Raw genomic sequence first — 18,492 nt, forward strand, 5'->3', positions numbered from 1 at the left:
AAAGAAAAAATATACCACCACCCACACATCGACAGCGCCTAAACACAAGTCTGGGAGAAGGCTAGCACCGGACCGGCCGCCGCTAAGCGTGACCGACCGCCGCTAGACCAACAAAGGAACACAGACGAGATCGCCACACAGCAAGAGAGTGCCAAAACAACGTCTTCAAGAAGAGAAGCGACGGAAAACCGCCGCCGCCGTCCGTCAAGGCTCAAAGGAGCCAGGACTGGGCTTTCGCCCGGCAACCACCCTTGAGGGGCGAGACAACACGACAACGCCCTCAGGAGGGGGAATTAACCATCAAGGCTGGGCTGGGTTTTCACCTACCGCTTACCACCTGCGAAACCACAGCTAACACACCGATGCTCCACCACCAATCAACCTCCGCCGACATGTGGGACCCCTGCACCGGCGCCCTCCGCCGGCTAGCCTTCGTGCGTCGAAGACCACGCCAGACCCACCAGCAGCTCCTCCACTCACCAAGGTCGCCTCCTCCACCGCCGGCCGCGCCGAGCCGGCCTCCTCCACCGGACTCGCCTCTCACGCCAATCCGGCCTCCCTCCATCAGACGCGCCTCTCGCGCCAAGCCGGCCTCCATCTCCGCTGCCCGCACCTCTCGCGCCGAGCCGGCCTTCGCTGCCATCGGCTGTGCCTCTCTGCGCCTAGCCGGTCTCCGACCCCTCCTCCAAACGCTGCTGAGCCGGCCAGATGCAGCCGTCTGCAACGCCCTCGGCTAGCCGTCCGAGGCCACCGTGCCTCCTCCCCCTCATCCACGGTCGGCACCGCGTGTAGCCGCCACCACAGCTGCGGCTGCCTCAACCGCCGCCGCCACCTCGCTGTCGCGGCTGCCTCAGTCGTCGCCGCCATCGCCAGCCACCGCAACGGTTGCCTCAGCCGTCGCCGCCCTCACCAGCCGCCGCCGCCGCCGCCGCCAGCCGTTCGGCCAGATCTGGCCACGCCCGCCGTTTGTCGCCGCAGCCACTGTCATGCTGCTGCGACCTCCGCCCCGCTGCCAACTCCACGCCGCCGAGGCCGCCCTCCGGCCGCCGACGCCGCCACCTCCACGCTGCCGACGCCGCGACTTGCCGACCCGGGTCGCTGCCGCCCGGAGCAGTAGATCCGGCCATGGGGGTACCGGATCCGTGCATCCCGGCGCCGGATCTGGTCGCCGTTGTCGGTTCTTCCTCGTCGTCGGCGCCTTGCCACTCCGTCTTGCCGGCGTCCCGTCCAGCTCCACAGCGAGCGGTGGAGAGAGAGAGTCCCACCAAAAAAATCTACATGTTGATATACGCAGCCGAAAAATCTAAGGAAATATTGTTGTGCTCAAGTGTTTTGATTTTTCAGCTTCAGATAAACATTTACTACGTCCGTAGTTCTCTCTTTATGTAACTACTAGAAGTCGCTTGCGTGCTTGAGAATTGGGATTAATCGATCACACTGCGCAGGTAGAGAAGCCCATCAAGGGATCTATCCATACATGATACATGCATATGCGGTTTCCCTGTTTAAGACGTTTGTTAAATGAACATTTTTCCTCCAGACTGGTCGGTCTAGAGATCGTCACCCATTTTGTACCGTGATTTCTCCGTATTCTCGCGTTGATCACGTTGCTAAACTTGCGTGGATATGAAGGAGGAAGGTCGTGACCATAACTATCAAGACGTGGAAATTATATTACAATCTGCAGTTAATTCAGAAGGGAATAAGCGAACATCAAACAACCAGATATGAAAATTGAAAAATTCAGTAATTCACCGACTATTGGAATATAAACGATAACACGGAGCTTTCTACGACAAGAACCGGATATTATAATCTGATGTTAATTAAGAGGGGGATAGGCGAGCATGCAGGAAACGATCATAGGCAAATTAACGGAAAACCATCAGATAGATTTTGACAAATTGGAGGACCATCGGGAAAACGGGTAGCACGGAACCTTTTCCGACAAGAACCAGTTGAAAAGGGTAGAGAATTGCTATCATCCAACTGTGGACGGACGAGGGACGTGTCGCTGTTCGCGCGATCGTGCCTGGCCAGTAGATAAGACAGGAAAGGAGATTTCATCTCCACGTCAAGTTGATTAATTTGTCACCGGACCATCGACGGTATGGCTACGTTTATCCGGTCGATCTGTGTGATTCAGAGTCGTTCCGTCAACGTGCTTCTTGTTACGCGCGGGTCAGATTGACGGATTCTGCAGCTTAAGTTGGGCGCCTTTGTGGTTGCAGTTCAGTAGCCTGTTTCCGTCTGTGGCGGTGGCCAGCTGGATGAAAACAGATCCTCTAACTTTACGTAGTTTGTAATTATGATACTGGCATATGAGTCATACTGTAAACTACACAATGTTTGTTTGGGGAGTCTCATCCCAGCTAGATACATGGATGAGGCTCTTGGTGACTTATAAATTTTCCTATAAAAATTTAATAGATTCAATATAATCGTACTGTAATTATATTATAACTTGTATATACCTACAATACAACTTAGATGTAACTTTTAAAAATCTCAAAATAACACGTTAATTATATGAAGCATACGTCTCAGGACAGAACGTCCTCACCCATACGCATGTTGTGATTTTTTTCCTTCCTTCTTATACAAATATTAAAACAAATCCAACGATTTAAAATTATGTAAAAGTAAATACAAGTTGCATTGTCATTACATGTAAATTACGATGCAATTACATTATAATTATAGTATATTTACATTAACCAGTTTTCGACAAATATATAGCAAAATCGTGGTGAGTTCAGGGTTTAATATTTCGTTTTCTCAATTTGTATCGGGGGTTGCCGATATGCTAAAATTCTCCGAAATTTTGGAAACTTTGGTCCAAAATTATTTGAATTTTTAAACAAAATTTGGTCAAATTCAAACAAATATTGCTAAATTAAAAAAAAGTAGAAACAATAAAAAAATTTAGCCAAAATAATATTATATTAGAGGGTCCGATAAAACCGAAATTTCGTTCCGGAATTTTAAACCATGGGTGAGTTTATTATAGTGAGAGATTTTACCATCCTTGAGGGATGGAGGAACTGAATCAGAGACATTTGTAAGTTCAAGTGACTTAATTTGGTTTCGGTGATTAATGACAAATCTAATTATATGAGACTAACGTTTTTATGAGCCTTTCCTTGATTAGTCTTATTTAGATATGAAAGTAAAAATGATGGGAGGTATGTATTAAACTTCACATATTCTAACTTGGTCTCTCTTGTGGATCCAAAATATAGTGTGAGCTTCCTCATTGATCTTGATTGATTGTGTGCATATGCATTACTTCATATCCATATATATGCACATCTTGAGGGGGAGCTTATTCTATATTTGGTTCATTATAAGATCTCTACCTTGATTTGAAATTATCTTTCATCTCATCTCTTTGTATTGTTTATATCGGATTATTATCTATCACAAAAGAGAGAAAAGATTGAAAAATCTTGGATTAAACAATTTGTGTAATTGTTGCTTTGGTGATAGATGATAAACCGATGTTTATGGGATTAACCTCTCTTTTACATAAGTTTTCAACAAAGTTATTTCCCGATAATGAGATATGGTAGATATGCATTCTTTGGTGATGGACCTTAATCATGACAAGGATAAAATTCATGGAGATAAAGCGATATGTATCACTTCTTATCTCCTACTTTTTGATAGGTTCATATATATGATTTCCATGTTATTGTTATATAAGTGTGAGACTAATGTTTACTTGAGCCTTATCTTATTTAGTCTCCTTTACATTGAGAACATGGAGATCATGTAGGTATGTGTTTTTGTTTATCTTTATCATTGCTACATGCCTTTTCTATGTGTATAGGATAAACCCCATTGGTTATTCACTACTTATGCATACACTCGCCTCTCTTGTAAATTTATTTGTATGCATATGTTTAGGGGGAGCGAATCCTATACATTTATTGTGCATGTTCTAGATCCATGTTATTCACCTATTATTCATATTGGATTTTTGCACTTGAGCTTGCATACGAGTATATGACACTTGTGGTGTAAATGAATACTCAACAAATATATCCATATCTTTCATATGCAACCGGTTAGTCATCAAGTGAAGGATGACAACCGATTTGTTGAGACTAATGTTCTCCTTTGAGATGTGAAAAGGAATAGGTCCCACTATGATGAGGCTAATGGATGACACCATGGGTTAATGGTCACCAAGCCAAGGACATCGCCATGTTGGCAAAGAATGAAATCAAGCTTGTGATGAGAAGAAAGTCTTGACAAATGATGGTAAATACCTTGGTATAAACATGGTTGAATCAAATGGTCACTAGTGTTGATCTCGACTCAAGCTTGACCCTAAGATGGATGGCGCAAGGCAAAGATATAATGTAGCTAAGAATGTTTTCTTAGTCTTTTCCCGGTCTTGGTGTTTGGTGTAGACCAGATTTGCTAGATAGGCGCCGTACTATCAAGAGGGGTCTATGAAGCGAGCTTGTGGATGATCTTGTGCCATATTAGTTCATATGCATGTAGGTGCATTTGGTGGGCTTGTCTAGCCAAGTGTGATGAGTTTTTTCAAGTCCTAAACCAAGAGAGAAGTGGGCATGTCCAATAGGAGTGAGTGACATCTTGTGGGTATGTCCGGTGGATATCCTTTGGAGTGTGAGCCCTTTATCCTTGACTTAAGTTGTGTTTCTTGGATGGTTTTTTCATGGTTTGGATGGCCCTTTGAATAAGCTTTCCATAGAGTCCAAGAACGCCAAATTTCGAGACCCGAGTCAAGAGATATCGCCGTTTTACTAACGGTCGGTTGAGCTAAAAAGTGACCTGCGGTCTGACCGTGGGCCCTAAGTCGGTCTGACCGGGCCTGTTAGCCGGTCTGACCGGCGTGGTTAGGCCGGTCTGACCGGCCCCACTGGTCTGTTGGACTGGTCTGGGTTTTGGTGGCGATACAGAGCCGCTAGAGCTGCAACCGATCAGACCGAGCCGTGGACGGTCTGACCGGTCACTACACTGCGGTCAGACCGACCAGGTTGAGTGGGCTCAATGATTGCCCTGTAATGGCTAGTTTTCTAGCCGTTACAAAGTAGTCCGGTCTGACCGGCCTCACAACGGCGGTCTGACCGGCAGAGCACAGAGTTGGGGATTTCGGTTCCAACGGCTAGTTTTGGTGGTTGGGGGTATATATACCCACTCCCCAGCAGCAAGGGTAAGGTTTTGGCACTCCATTGCATTATCTTGAACCCTTGCAAGAGCTCTCACACCCTTGTGCACTTAGTTTATCTAGTGAGGTGTTAGAGAGTGAGTTAAGCCAATCCAAGTGCATTGCTTCATTGTTATAGCTAGTGTGGCACTTGATCATCCTCGGCAAGCATCCTAGACTTGTTACTCTTGGAGGTTGCTGCCTCCTAGACGGCTTGTGGAGGTGTTGCCTGGTGACCTCTCCGAGGAGATTGTGGAGGAGGCCCGGCGCCGTTTGTGAGTGGTTTGGAGTTCACCACCTTCGGAGTGAAGGAAGAACTACCCCGAGTGATCGAGGCTTGGGTAGTCCTCTCCGTGGGCCGGCTCCCGCCGAATAAATTTCAACTTTATTTTAATAGCTCCACTTTCTACCAACCGAATAAAATTTGGATATGAAAGCCACCGATTTGGAGCGCTTGCTCTGTCGTCCGCCAGGGAAGTTGAGGTGAGGGTGGAGGATGGGATGACAAATTGACCGGTGATGGATTCGGAGCTCCGTCTAGCAAAGTGCCTGAGTGCTCGATGAGACGGTGGCCGCGGGGCGGCGGGCTAGATGCGACGGCGGCCGCAGCAGGCTTGATGAGACGGAAGCTGCGGTGGGCTTGATGAGACGGCAGCCGCGCCGTGGTCGATGCGATGGCGCCACGGTGGGAGAACAGGCTCGATGCGAAGGCGCCGTGGAGGCCTCGATGCAACGGCGATGCAGCAGATGGAAGAGAGGAGAAGAGGGCGGCACGGACGAACTCGTTATTGGCCGAGTGGGTGGTGATTAGCAGGGACACCTCATTTTCGTTAGCCGATCCTACCCCTCTTAAACCAACGGTTAGATTAGATTGGTACTTCATGGTACATCGTGGTACCTTAAGGATGGGAAAGATGCTCATAGAGAGGGGCTGTGAAGAGAAGACGAGAGCCCATCAAGGCCGAGGTAGGCTTGAAAGCTTTTGTTGGGCCAAACCGACAGCCCAAAAGAAAATTTACCTGTAGGCCGCACGCACGTTGCTCTCGCCTCTCGCAGGCTAAACGCTCCGCGGGGAAGAAAAATCAACCGCGGGACAGCGAGAAATATCCGCGGCTAATCTCCTCTGCTCGCCGCGCGCCACTTCCTCACTCCTCGCAAGCGGCAGCTCAGCGCCGCCGTCTCCTCCTCCGCCATGATCGTTGCCACCGCCACCATCCCGTTCTTCCCCTCGTTCCACCGCCCGCGGTTCAGGCCCGGCGGCCTCCCGCGCCGGGTTGTGGTCCTCCGGTGCTCGGCGTCGTCGTGGGAGGAGCGCGAGGAGGCGCGGTGGCTGCGCGAGGAGCAGCGCTGGCTGCGGGAGGAGCAGCGGTGGCTCCGGGAGGAGTCGCGGTGGCGCGCCGAGCGCGAGTCCCTCCTCGCCGAGATTGCCGCGCTCCGCCTCCGCCTCGGCACGGTCGAGGCGGGCCCGCTCCCCCTCCCGTCCGTCGACGCCGCAGTGGCGTCACCAGCACCCTCGCCCGCTGTTGCGGCGGTGCCGCCGCCGCCGCCTCCGCCGGCGGCGGCGCCCAGGCCACCGCTGGTGGTGGAGGAGGAGGTCGAGGTGAGGAAGGAGGTGGTGGTGGTCGAGCAGAAGGCGGCCAAGGCGAAGAGCGGCGGCGGCGACGGCGGCGGGAGGAGGACGCTGAGGGTGGGTGCCGAGGGGGAGGACGTGCGCGCGATGCAGGTCAGCGTTGTCGTGCACCTCTCGTTCTGGCTAGGATTCGCGTTGCATCAACTGTGTCCGAGCTGACGCGCCACAGCTTTAATTTGTTCGGTTGCGACGGACTTGTGGTGGTCACAATATACAAGCTGCTAACTGCAATAGAGTAAATCTGATCACACGCGACGGCAAATTGGCAATGCTCTGCACCGTAGCAGTTACAAGACTAATCGGTAGAATACATAATTTTGAGCCCTTTGCACTAACGCAGGAAGCATTGGAAAAGCTGGGTTACTATTCGGGCGAAGAAGACATGGAGTTCTCCAGCTTCTCATCTGGCACCGAACGAGCTGTGAAGACATGGCAGGTTACTGCTTCATTATTTCGTTCAATTCAACGTATATTTTCAGATAGCTAACTACTCCATAAACTTGTGTAAACACGTTACTTTCTGTTGCAGGCAACAGTACGGGTTTCGGAGAGTGGAATTATGACATCAGATCTGCTTGACATGTTATTTACAGGACAAGTTGGGCAGGATGTGAAAACAAAAGTGAGTCAATCAACCTACACTTTTTTTGCTGCACAAGTTATCACCTATTAACTTGGTAACACTATTGCTAAGATAAAGGCAAACTAATAAGAAACGGTTATGAACACATTCTGTGTTTAAGGAAACACAATTATCTTTTCTGAACAAGAAATTCGCTATCTACAATTCTGCAGCAGTTGCTCCCATATATAGGGCCTCCTTACTTTGCATATAAAGAAAGTTCAAGCGATAAGCAGTACCTGTAGTCATGGCATGATATTCTAATCCAACTCTCTTGTAGGATGGCATAAATGGAGCAGCCATTCCCTCCATAACAGAAATTGCAGAGATTCAACAAACTGTTGTGAAAGGAAATGGTGTCTCAGGAGTAGGGTTGTCTGAAAATAGAGTGTTTCTCATCGGTGAAAACAGGTGGGAAGACCCATCTAGGCTAACACAGAAGAATAAACCAATCAGCAGCGCTACCAATGCATCAACTAAGAAGTGCATCTCTTGTCGGGGTGAAGGCCGCCTCATGTGCGTAGGTAATAACATTTGCTGCTTGGTGGCACAACATGTACAGCATTTGTAATGTATTGAGAAATGAGCTGCTTGTGAGTTGCGACTCCTGACAAGACCTTTTTCTTTCTTCCTGCAGAATGTGATGGAACAGGTGAGCCGAACATTGAACCACAGGTAAGCTCGAGTTCCAGTTGCAGGATCGCATCATATAGTGAATATAAGTATGCTATTTATTCTCTGATATGCACCTTTCTGTTTACCCCTCAAAATGCAGTTTTTGGAGTGGGTCGGTGAAGATACGAAGTGTCCATACTGTGAAGGCCTTGGTTCAATTGTATGTGATGTTTGTGAAGGGAAGACAGTAGCCACGAACTAAGCAACGTGCTGGACCAACATGCTGTTTCATTTGTGAACATCTATAACAGTTTATGTAGATAGATACTTGCCAATTATTCAAGTTCTTTTTCACAACAGTTGAAGAATAGTATTCACATGGCCAGTGTTAGTGCCCTATACAAAAGGTAGTCACGTTTGAGACAATTTTGTTTTTGTATAATAGGATAGGAAATATTAACGAAAGGTTGACTGCTTTGTCAAATCAGGCTTGAAATATTTGCATGCTGATTGTTAGTTCTCACATCATATTCTTTTCAGAAAAAAAAAAAACCTTGTCAACAAGTATGTGGTATTCTATGAGGCTATGTTGCTTGGTGGTTTTCCCTACTTGGAAGATCAAGTTTAATTTCAGAAAAAGTAATAATTTGTGCCAATTCAGTTTATATTGGAAAATTGTATTCAGCATAATTTCTATTGTTCATTTGTTCTTGAACCATCACTAAATTACTATCTGGGAGTAATAACTTGGAGCTTAACTACAATTATTTCTTCTTTGATAACTTAGTATTTAACTTTATAATTCTTCCTTTGATTAACAAAGTAATGAGAACTTTATTTGCCAGCAATTCAATAAAGAATTCTTTAAATTTTGGACTATGAAGTCAGGAACAGAAATCACTGAGGAGAAAGTGATTTGTGATAGGATTTTGCCAAATAGCAGACAACATCTTGCATATTTTTGGAATTACAGTGACTTAGCTGATAGTGACAAAATGTGGCCTTTCACATATATTCGTTGAGAGAATAATTTTATGTGAAAACTAAATAGAATCTTACTTTGCTGTTTGGACTGTTTCTGACATAACAATTAACTTGAGTAGGTTCTTTTCCAAATATGGCCAGTTGTCCTCCGTCCAAATAATCCTCTGAGGATCATTTCTGGAACAAGAAACATAGGCAAAGGTGAAGTAAGATGACCAAAGTAGGGTTTTTGAACGAGAGCAGGGAAAAAAGTTGGGGCAAAAGCAATACAATGTTCTAACAACCTAGGTATTGAAATACTGCTTACAGATGAAAAATAGCAGGCCCATTGTCATGTCCACTTCTGATATTTGCCAATCCAATATCACCTAGCGGTGCTGATCCTTTTCAAAGTCTGGTGCTGCAATTGCAGCAAGTAAAGCAATTATTGGTACGAGTATATGTACTTTTGAATAAATAATATGCATAACATTCCAAATCTCTCAACTAAACATGCATTTATTGAAGGTCCTCGATGATCCAGAAGATGAATTAAGGCCCTTTGCTCTTAAGCAGCACCAGCACACTCAAGCAAGCATTTCAGCTGAATAAAGTAGACCATACTCATCAATATCGTTATCTTTCTTCATCATTCCAGTTAGATCACCAAGCATTTCATAGATTCTAAGATTGTCAGGGTGGTATTTATCCTGTACAAGAAACAAGCTTGTCTTGTTTCCCACGGTAATCCAACTACATCCTGGAAATTTTGCCACTCCTTTTTCTCGCATTGATTCTCTGGTTACCTTAGCTTCAGCCCAGTTACCAGTAGCAGCATGTAAGCTTGAAAGCAACACATATGTAGATGAGTATTGTGGTTCCAACTCAACAAGTTTCCTTGCTGCAATTTTCCCCCTTTCTTCATCCTTGTGCATTCTGCATGCTGCAAGATACGTAGCCCAGACCACACCATCAGGTCTGAAAGGCAACTGGTCAATAGCTTCTTGGGCCTCTTGAAGATGACCACCACGTCCAAGGAGATCAATAAAACAGGCATAATGATCTAGTCTAGGTGTTAATCCATAAACTTTTCTCATGGAACCAAAGAAATGCCGACCTTCAGAAATTAGCCCAGAATGAGTACAAGCAATTAGGACACCTAGGAATGTAACTTCGTCAGGCTTTATCTGCAACTCCTCCATCTTCTGGAAAAGCAGAAGTGCCTCATCAGCATAACCATTTTTTGCAAATCCAACAATCATAGAGTTCCATGGCATTATATCTTGTTTGTTTTTCAATTCTTTGAAGGCTTCAAAGGAAGAAATGACATCCCCACACTTGGAATACATGTCTATGAGGGCACTAGTTGCAGTTTCATAAGAACCAAACCCAGATTTAGTGATGAGGCCATGTATCTCTTTCCCATCTGCAAAAGCCGTTACATCCGAACAAGCTTTAAGAACACTTGCAAATGTTGCCTCATCCGAGCGAACATTACAATGACGCATTCTCCAAAATGACACCAAAGAGTGATCACCATAACCATTTTGAGCATACCCTGAAATGATAGCTGTCCACTCAAACAGGTTTTTGTGATCTGGCATTTCTGTTAAGAGTTTATTTGCATCCTCAAGCATTTTGGACTTCAAATATATTCCAGCCAATGAAACACCAAGGAGAGTATCATCATATAGAACACCAGACTTCAGTGTGTAACAATGAACTTGCTTGCCAATAGCTGAATTAAGAGATCCACTACAGCCAGAAAGAATGCTTGAAAATGTAACACTGGAGGGCTTTAAACCATCTTTTAGAACTTGCTGAAACAGTTGTATTGCTTCATCTTCATTATTGTTCTGCACAAAACCTGCAATTAAAGCATTTATTGGCACTATACTACTCGCATCTACTTGTGCAAAAATCTTCCTAGAAGACTCTACATCTCCATGCTTTGAATACAAGTCAATCAGAGAGCTACCAACAGCATGATTTGAGCAGATACCATATTTGATGGCCAGGCAATGGATCTGCTTTCCAGTTTCAGTGGCTCGGATATTGGAACAAGCATTAATTGCAGTAGAAAAAGATACATCATCGGGTGTTATACCATGCAGCCTCATCCTTTTGAGCATACACACTGCTTCTTCCTCCTCTAGGTTCTGTGCAAGTCCTACTGTAAGGGCATTCCAGGATATACTATCCTTGTAAGGGATTAGACTGAATAGTGCCTTTGCATCACCAATTGCTCCATATTTTGAGTACATATCTAGTGTTGCATTAGCAACAAACAAGCTTATATCCATGCAGTTCTTGATTGTTACACAATGTACTTGTTTTCCCAGATAAAAGGAACTCAAGTAGGTGCATGCACCAAGAATACTGACAAACGTAAATTCATCGGTTTGAAGGGTATACCTCATCATATACTGAAACATTCTAATAGCTTCCTCTGGCAATTCATTCTGAACAAAACCTGTGAGCATAGCGTTCCACATGACAATGTTCTTTTCACAGGACAAGTCGAAAACATTCTTCGCGTCACTGGGGCAGCCACATTTAGCATACAGGTTGATCAGAGAACTTCCCACAAATACATTTGCATCCAAGCCATGCATTACTGCTGCAGCATGCATCTGCTGGCCTTCAACAAAAGCTTTCATGTTAGCCGCTGCACTTAGCATGCTTGCAAAAGTTGATCTAGTGGGCCATAACCCCCAGCTCCTCATATCCTTGTACAAGCCAAGCACATTAAACTCGAGTCCACTTTGTGCGTGACCAGAGATGACAGCATTCCAAGCAACTGTGCTTGGTGTAGGCATCTTCTTCAGCAAAGCTGTTGCATGGTCCAGCCTGCCCGAGCTTGCAAGTGTGGAAATGATGGTAACAAGTGTCACTTGATCCGGAGCAGAGCCCATCTTATCCATCCTAGAAAACAAAGCCAACGCTTCCTGGTAGCATCCAACTCGATGATAGCAAGCAATCATGCTTGACCAGCATATTGTGTCTGGGCAAGCAATCCCATCAAACACCCTGCGAGCATTGGGCACATCACCGCATTTGGCATACATGTCCACCAACGCCGCTTCGCAGAAGACACTGGAACTGAACCCGCTCTTGACCACATCGCAATGCACCTGCCTGCCGTAAGCAAGAACACCCACCCTGGAACACGCCGACAGAACGACCGCAAGACCAAACTGGTCCGGCCGGCCACCGGCAGTGCACCTGATATACCGGAACGCGCCGAGAACATCCCCAGGGGACCCCGACCGCGCATGGCAGGACAGCAGGGAGCTCGCCGCGCCTGAAGCCCGCTCCCCGGCGTATCCCAGGGCGCTCCAGGCATAGCCCACACGGCCGGACTTGCAGTACAGTTCGACGAGCGAGTCGCCGAGGCGTCCCAGGAGGGGTGATCCGCCGCGCAGTATCCGGCCGTGCAAGGCCCTGCATGTCTGCGAGTGGCGGGCTCTCGGGGGACTTGCGTCGAACGGGTGGCGGGCGTGGCACTCTCTGGAGAGGGAGGAGAGGAGGCTGGCGTAGGAGGAGGCGTCGGGGTGGGATCCGAGCGCCGCGACGGCGGCGGGGGCGAGCCGAAACGGAGGAGGAGGAGGAGGAGGAGGCTGGTTGGCTCTCGGTTTGGGCGCGAGGCGGACGCGGGCGGCGGAGCGCATGTGTGCACGGCCGCGGCCGCCGCCGCATGTGCGCAGTGTGCGTTGGGGACTTGGGGGGTTGAGACCGCAGCTCTCTCCCACAATCTCAAAGCAATATTGCCCCTCTTCTACAACTGTCAACGACGTCTCCGACGCTCTGACCTAGGCTGTGTTTAGATTCGTTCAAACTTTCAATTTTTCCGTTACATCAAATGTTTAGTCCCTCTTTGTTTAGGCTTATAAGCCAACTTATAAGCCGAAAAGTTTAAGACTAAACAAACAAGCGGCTTTTTCGTTTGGTTTTTTTAAACCATAAGCCACTCTAACACTATTAAACCAAAAACTAGGTTGGAGAAGCTTTTTTAGCTTATGTGAGGTAGATGTATGACTCTACCATTAAACTTAGGACAGTAAATCCACCGGCTTATAAATCATATAAGCTAATAAGCTGACTTAAAAGTCTAAACCAATAAGCCTAGCCTAAACAAAGAGGGCCTTAGACACATACATGGAGCATTAAATATGGATGAAAAAAACCATTGCACAATTTGCATATAAATTGCGAGATGAATCTTTTGAGCATAATTACACCATTATTTGACAATGTGATGCTACGATAAACATTTGCTAATGATGGATTAATTAGGTTTAATAGATTCGTCTCGCAGTTTATAAGCGGAATCTGTAATTTGTTTTGTTATTAGTCTACATTTGAAATACATTTATGTGTTCGTCAAAACTTTTTTGCCAAAACAACTAAACACGGCCCTAGTCTAACACTAATCTCAAAGCAATCTTGTCTCTCTCTGCAGTTTTACCACTACCTAAAGTATGTGCGACCGCTAGCAGTCCCACTAGACAGATTGCACTAGTGAAATGGAGCTAAATTGATCACTGGAATTATTCTTGAAAAGAGATTAATCACATAATGCTTAAATGAAAAAATTGTATATACATGTATACCATGAAAAATGAATGTAACGTTGGTCCTGAAAAAATGATGGTAAATGTCGATAGTGTACATAATTGACCACTGAAAACGGGATCCTGTCAGATTGGAATGAAGTACTTGCTCTCCATATGTGCCACCGCCTCCTTGTCCTCCCACAGCAGTTTCTTCCACCAATCAGATGAACCACAAATTTGCTTCAGTTTACCACAGTTGTGAGTGCTGCACAGTGGGATGCGTCTCAAATTTGGGCAGTCTTCCACTCGAAGAGTCTCAAGGCAGGGAAAATCTCTTGGCGTGCAAATGCTTCTCAGCTTCTTCACATCAGTCAGCACAATTGATCTCAACTTTGGGAAGTCAGGTTGCCTCGTTGCGCCATTGGTTGATTCTCCATTGACGCTTTGGTAATCATCATTCCACTCATTGCGTGAACTCTCAGCCATTGCATGATCGTCTTGTTCTTCAGAATAATAACCCTGCATTTTTATTGTTTGTGTTCCATATTGCTGCTCTTCAGTACTGTTAGCTTCTTCAACAATAGTCAGCATCTCATCACAATTGGATATGACAAGCCTCTCAAGCAGTTCAAGTCTTCGGACCCATGTGATGTTCAACAACTTGGGGCATTGTGAAATGGACAATTTGCGAACGTACCGAAAATTATGGGGCATTGGTGCAACAAGGACATTTTCTAATGAGGGAAGGACGGAGAGGGTCAGTGCTTGTAGGCAAGAAGTCGTCAACTCAGTATCGGCAACCAGTGTATTCAGGTCATAGCATGATTCGACATGCAGCTCCTCAAGGTGCTTCATATGGTTAAAGTCAGAAATTTTGATTGATTGCATATCTCCACAATACTTCAGGTTCAAGCGATGCGTTGATTTTGCCAAAGGATGGGTCTCGTTCAATTTCTTAAGCACATCTTGTGAATAAATAGTGATACCAAGAAACAATAGATCCCTCAGTGAATCCAGATTCAGGTCATCAACATCACGAATCCCGTAATGGCTGCGGAAGAGATTCAGCACTCTCAACTTGTGTAACTTTGAGCAGTTATTCAAAGTATCTTCAAGTGCAACAGTCACACTGAGGTCCAGATGCCTCAACTCTTTCAATAACCATAGGCGCTCAGGTAATCTCATAATATGTGTGTATGACAGGTCGAGATGCTGCAATGCAACCAATTTATCACATTCTGGAATGGAAGTAATTGCAGTGTGTGATAGATCTAGCACTTTCAAGGATCGCATATATTTGAAAAAACCCCAGCCTAGCTTGTTCAACTTTGGGTTATTCTGGATTAACAGTGTGGTGAGGTTTTCGCATTTTGGTGAGAAAGAAAGCTCTGTGATGTTATTAGACATGATGGAGATCCTTGTAGCTTCTTTCCATTCTATTGCTGGTGGAGCATTATCTAAGGCCATCCCTGCTTTAACAACAAAACTTCTATCTTCCCTGTTAACCAACCAAAGCCCCAAATGTCTGATTATGTGGTGCATTTTCACCTTTGATGACATTGAACTAGTGGTCTGCAACAAGCATGCTGAAATAAGACTTCGGATTATCTGATTACCCTTCTCGCGATCATCAAGTAGCAAACCTTCAGCCAACCAATAATCAACAAGATGCTCTTTACTAATTGATCCATACTCTGGAAAAAGAGTGCAATACAGAAAGCACTGTTGCTGAGTAGGTGTGAGCCTGTCGAAGCTGTATTTCAGCGTAGCAAACATTTCATCAACACCTTCAAACTTCATATTCTCTTTGATTGCATCAGCAGCTGAATTCCAATCTCTTGGTTCTTCATAGCCTGCCACAGCAGTCCCAATGACATTGAGCGCAAGTGGTAGACCTCCACAACTTTGAGCTATTGCTATGGCATGATCCCTAACAACATTGCTGGGACTAGGTGATTCAACTGCTGCACAAGCCTCGGTGCTTAGCTTGCTCAAGAACAGTTTCCATGCAGCATCATTATCCAGAAGATCCATCTTAATCAAGTTCCTCTATGCGCCCATCTGGTAGCATACTTCTTGGAAACGTGAAGTTAGGATCAGCTTGCTCTGGCTGTTGGTGTCTGGAGTTGGGATGCCAACATCTTCTAGCCGGAATTTCTTCCTTACATCATCAAGAAGCAGTACAAATCTTTTCCTGGACAAGGCCTTAACAAGGAATCTGGCCCGTTTCACAGTTATCTCTGCTTCATTCCATGGTAAATTAAGACGTTCGGAGATGGTCTTCTGCATCTCCAATGTGTCAAGTGTCTCTGAATTGGATACTTCAATAAATATGACAACCTGGCACAACCAATTTAATAAAAAAAAAAGCAACATGATTTTCACTCCAAAGGTAAAAGCAATTCAGAAATATTATTGAAATGCAACATGGAAGAGAAGTAGAACAGAAGTATGTACGATGCTCAGTGTGCAATTATGCAAAATGCAACTCGGTATCCACTTTAATAATAGATATTTTTCTCCCATCCTTGGAGAGGTATATACCTCCCCATATTTGAGATATACCTCTCCATAAAAGGAGGTACCAAAATTAAACTTGCATGTTGAAAGAGGATTGGAAACTTATCTTTATAGATATTTGTTACTTGTTCTTACATTCTTTTAGAGGTATAGATATTGGTTCTAACTAAGAGTTATATACATCTGGACTAACACTAGAGGTATACCTCTCTATACCCCACAACGACTAGAAAAGGATTGGAGAAAACCTCTTAATAGTATGAGTTCAACATAGCATCTTCTTACATAGGGAAGTGCTGCCCTGCACCATGGATTTCCCTTCACAAAATTTAGTAAAGAAAGATACAATTGTATTGGCATATTTGGTGGGTTTTGTACATCCAATTAAAATTTGTGAGAGCCAACATGGCAATGTGCATTCACCTTAGAATGCAGAGGCCGGGCGTTGCACATTATCTAAAAAAATGTTTGACCCTTCCCAGCTGCAGGACAAAATTAGATAAGAGACAACCATTTGGATGCATTACTACCTTTCTTTCCAACTATTTGGATACATTATAAGATATGTATCTCTATTTCATCAAAATAGCAACTCCGGGCAGTCTCCCACACACTATTGTCAGGTGTATGATAGTAAGGCCTGACTTGCTTGCTAAATCCATACTTCTTTAGATTAACTCTTCTATGTTCAGTGTGCAATTATGCAAAATTTAGCTACTTCCTCTTTATTAACTCTGATGTGTTTAAAAATCTCTAAGATGTAAGGTTAGTGTGTACCTGATCATGTTACCTATGAGATTATAAAATTTTCAGTTTGAACTAGCACTTGCGAAAAATATTTTAGCCATCCTATACATGCAAGGGACACGCTATTGTGTTCTTGTGCAAGAACAATGACATTCCCCTGGCATAACTGAAACGAAAATTATCATACATACCCCCCTAGCAGTCCCATATTCCCATGCAACAGTTCTGAATATGGTGCCACATGTAAATCATGATTGAAGCAATCATCTATATTCATCCCAAAAGAGAACCAGAAATAAACGTATACATAATAAAATGCAGTTTTTGAGAAAACAGCACATTACCTGGTAGTTATGGACCTTCTTCTCAAGATCATTGTTGAAGGCATGTAGTAGTGTCGTCTTACCAATACCCCCTTGACCCCAAATACCAATTATGTTCGAGTCAGCCTTCTCAAGCAGATCATGCAGCTGAACCAGCATGGTCTCCAATCCAAATGTCTTGGTTTGAGGCAAGCGCTCGACAATCTCCGGTGAGGGCTTGAATCCAAACTTCTTAAACCGCCTCCCTTCCTCGATCAGTTTATTCACCTCATCCAGCGCCTCGACGATACGCTTGCCAATCCATGAACGCCGAGCAGCATGCCTGGTGCACTGGCAAATGCTAGAGTAATTCATCAAACTGCTATAGTCCTCATCAATGGCACCCAGCTTCAGCTCATCGACACGCCTCAGCCACAGCTCCACCTGAGGATCACAGACGTTCAGCTTGTTTAACTCCGCGGTTACCCGCCCTCGAACCATCCTCTCAACAGCCCCCAGGCTCTCCCTGGCCTTGTCAAGATCACCCCAATTTGATTTGAGCCGAAGGAAAGAGGCGACCTCCCTTCCTGCGGCATCGAGCAGGCCGGTGCCATCCAAGCAGTCGCACAGTGGCTGCAGGCATGAGATCGCGTCGGCCATTGGGAACCACGACGAGCATGCAGCAGCCAATACTGGAGGCTGCAAACACGTACGGGAGTTCCTGAGCATATAAAGAGTACTGAACTGCAACGATGAGGCACGACGAGGTGCCGTGCTGCTCTGATTATCCAACAAGGCGACACCCGCAAGCGCGTACAGCGAAAGTGCGGCGATGGCTCTGAGTCGCTGACCATGCCCATGGTGATTGGCATGAGAAAGATACCCTCGCGCGGTTGGGTTTTGGGAGCAGGAAAAGTCGCCCTCTGGGAAAAATTCCTCGCCTAAGCGAAGACAACAGCCTTGGCAGTCTGGCAAACTCGAAGACAAGCAGGAGACTTGGTGATTGTGTCCATTGGTGAAACTGAATCTCGGAGTGGCAATTCGTCGAACACGTTGCGTGCGAAGGCTTTTCTTCTGCGCGGCCGGAAGGCACACGCGCTTTCTCCATACCCACAGGTTTCCACGCCTACGCCTCCGCCTCCGCCCGCCTGGACCCGGTACTGTTGGGAATTTTCCCGGAAAGGCAGCAGCAGGAAGTTTGACTTTGAAGTTGCCATCACTCACAACTCACAGCCTCGCGGGACGTCGCCGCTGTACGGACCGTCGGATGCGGCCGCGACGGTGCGACGGCGTGGAAAAACAACACGCCGGGGAGCACCTCGTGACAACCCCAACCCCCCCCCCCCCCCCCAAAA

General features: G+C 45.8%; 5 protein-coding genes across 7 annotated transcripts; 1 reads left to right on the forward strand and 4 right to left on the reverse strand.

The window, feature by feature from the left end:
• Positions 1–148: 148 nt before the first annotated feature.
• LOC136356351 (uncharacterized) lies at positions 149–1,557 on the reverse strand. Its single transcript, XM_066310112.1, has one exon. It carries the CDS (start codon positions 641–643, stop codon positions 320–322), a length of 324 nt encoding a protein of 107 aa, XP_066166209.1. The 5' UTR covers positions 644–1,557; the 3' UTR covers positions 149–319.
• A 4,573-nt stretch (positions 1,558–6,130) lies between these two features.
• LOC4336393 (protein disulfide isomerase pTAC5, chloroplastic) lies at positions 6,131–8,533 on the forward strand. The gene is made up of 6 exons (XM_015781313.3): positions 6,131–6,905; positions 7,153–7,248; positions 7,342–7,434; positions 7,715–7,958; positions 8,072–8,109; positions 8,210–8,533. Exons 1-6 carry the CDS (start codon positions 6,375–6,377, stop codon positions 8,309–8,311), a joined length of 1,104 nt encoding a protein of 367 aa, XP_015636799.1. The 5' UTR covers positions 6,131–6,374; the 3' UTR covers positions 8,312–8,533.
• On the reverse strand, positions 7,717–12,762 carry LOC4336394 (pentatricopeptide repeat-containing protein At3g09040, mitochondrial). 3 transcript variants are annotated; one of them, XM_015781310.3, is made up of 3 exons: positions 9,341–12,762; positions 9,109–9,210; positions 7,717–8,065 (listed from the first exon to the last, which is right to left on the reverse strand). In XM_015781310.3, exon 1 carries the CDS (start codon positions 12,681–12,683, stop codon positions 9,600–9,602), a length of 3,084 nt encoding a protein of 1,027 aa, XP_015636796.1. In that variant the 5' UTR covers positions 12,684–12,762; the 3' UTR covers positions 7,717–8,065; positions 9,109–9,210; positions 9,341–9,599. The 3 variants fall into 3 exon arrangements, with proteins under 3 accessions (XP_015636796.1, XP_066165694.1, XP_015636798.1); XM_066309597.1 differs by having other exon boundaries at positions 8,184–9,210; XM_015781312.3 differs by having other exon boundaries at positions 9,318–12,762.
• A 777-nt stretch (positions 12,763–13,539) lies between these two features.
• LOC136351175 (disease resistance protein RPS2-like) lies at positions 13,540–15,602 on the reverse strand. The gene has a single exon (XM_066309598.1). It carries the CDS (start codon positions 15,600–15,602, stop codon positions 13,713–13,715), a length of 1,890 nt encoding a protein of 629 aa, XP_066165695.1. The 3' UTR covers positions 13,540–13,712.
• LOC107277938 (probable disease resistance protein At1g61190) lies at positions 13,540–17,838 on the reverse strand. Its single transcript, XM_066309599.1, has 2 exons — positions 17,180–17,838; positions 13,540–15,908 (listed from the first exon to the last, which is right to left on the reverse strand). The coding sequence occupies exons 1-2, from the start codon at positions 17,795–17,797 to the stop codon at positions 15,618–15,620; spliced, it is 909 nt and encodes a 302-aa protein (XP_066165696.1). The 5' UTR covers positions 17,798–17,838; the 3' UTR covers positions 13,540–15,617.
• Between the last annotated feature and the right edge of the window lie 654 nt (positions 17,839–18,492).

Source organism: Oryza sativa, chromosome 4 (genome assembly GCF_034140825.1).
Source record: "Oryza sativa Japonica Group chromosome 4, ASM3414082v1".
Taxonomy (NCBI): domain Eukaryota; kingdom Viridiplantae; phylum Streptophyta; class Magnoliopsida; order Poales; family Poaceae; genus Oryza; species Oryza sativa.

Coding starts and splice junctions, on each gene's coding strand:
- LOC136356351 (XM_066310112.1), bottom strand. CDS start 643: ATGGCAGCGAAGGCCGGCTCGGCGCGAGAGGTGCGGGCAGCGGAGATG.
- LOC4336393 (XM_015781313.3), top strand. CDS start 6,375: ATGATCGTTGCCACCGCCACCATCCCGTTCTTCCCCTCGTTCCACCGC. Junction 7,435..7,714: donor GGCAGGATGTGAAAACAAAA/GTGAGTCAATCA, acceptor ACTCTCTTGTAG/GATGGCATAAATGGAGCAGC. Junction 8,110..8,209: donor AGCCGAACATTGAACCACAG/GTAAGCTCGAGT, acceptor CTCAAAATGCAG/TTTTTGGAGTGGGTCGGTGA.
- LOC4336394 (XM_015781310.3), bottom strand. CDS start 12,683: ATGCGCTCCGCCGCCCGCGTCCGCCTCGCGCCCAAACCGAGAGCCAAC.
- LOC136351175 (XM_066309598.1), bottom strand. CDS start 15,602: ATGGATCTTCTGGATAATGATGCTGCATGGAAACTGTTCTTGAGCAAG.
- LOC107277938 (XM_066309599.1), bottom strand. CDS start 17,797: ATGGCCGACGCGATCTCATGCCTGCAGCCACTGTGCGACTGCTTGGAT. Junction 15,909..17,179: donor AGAAGGTCCATAACTACCAG/GTAATGTGCTGT, acceptor TGGTTGTGCCAG/GTTGTCATATTTATTGAAGT.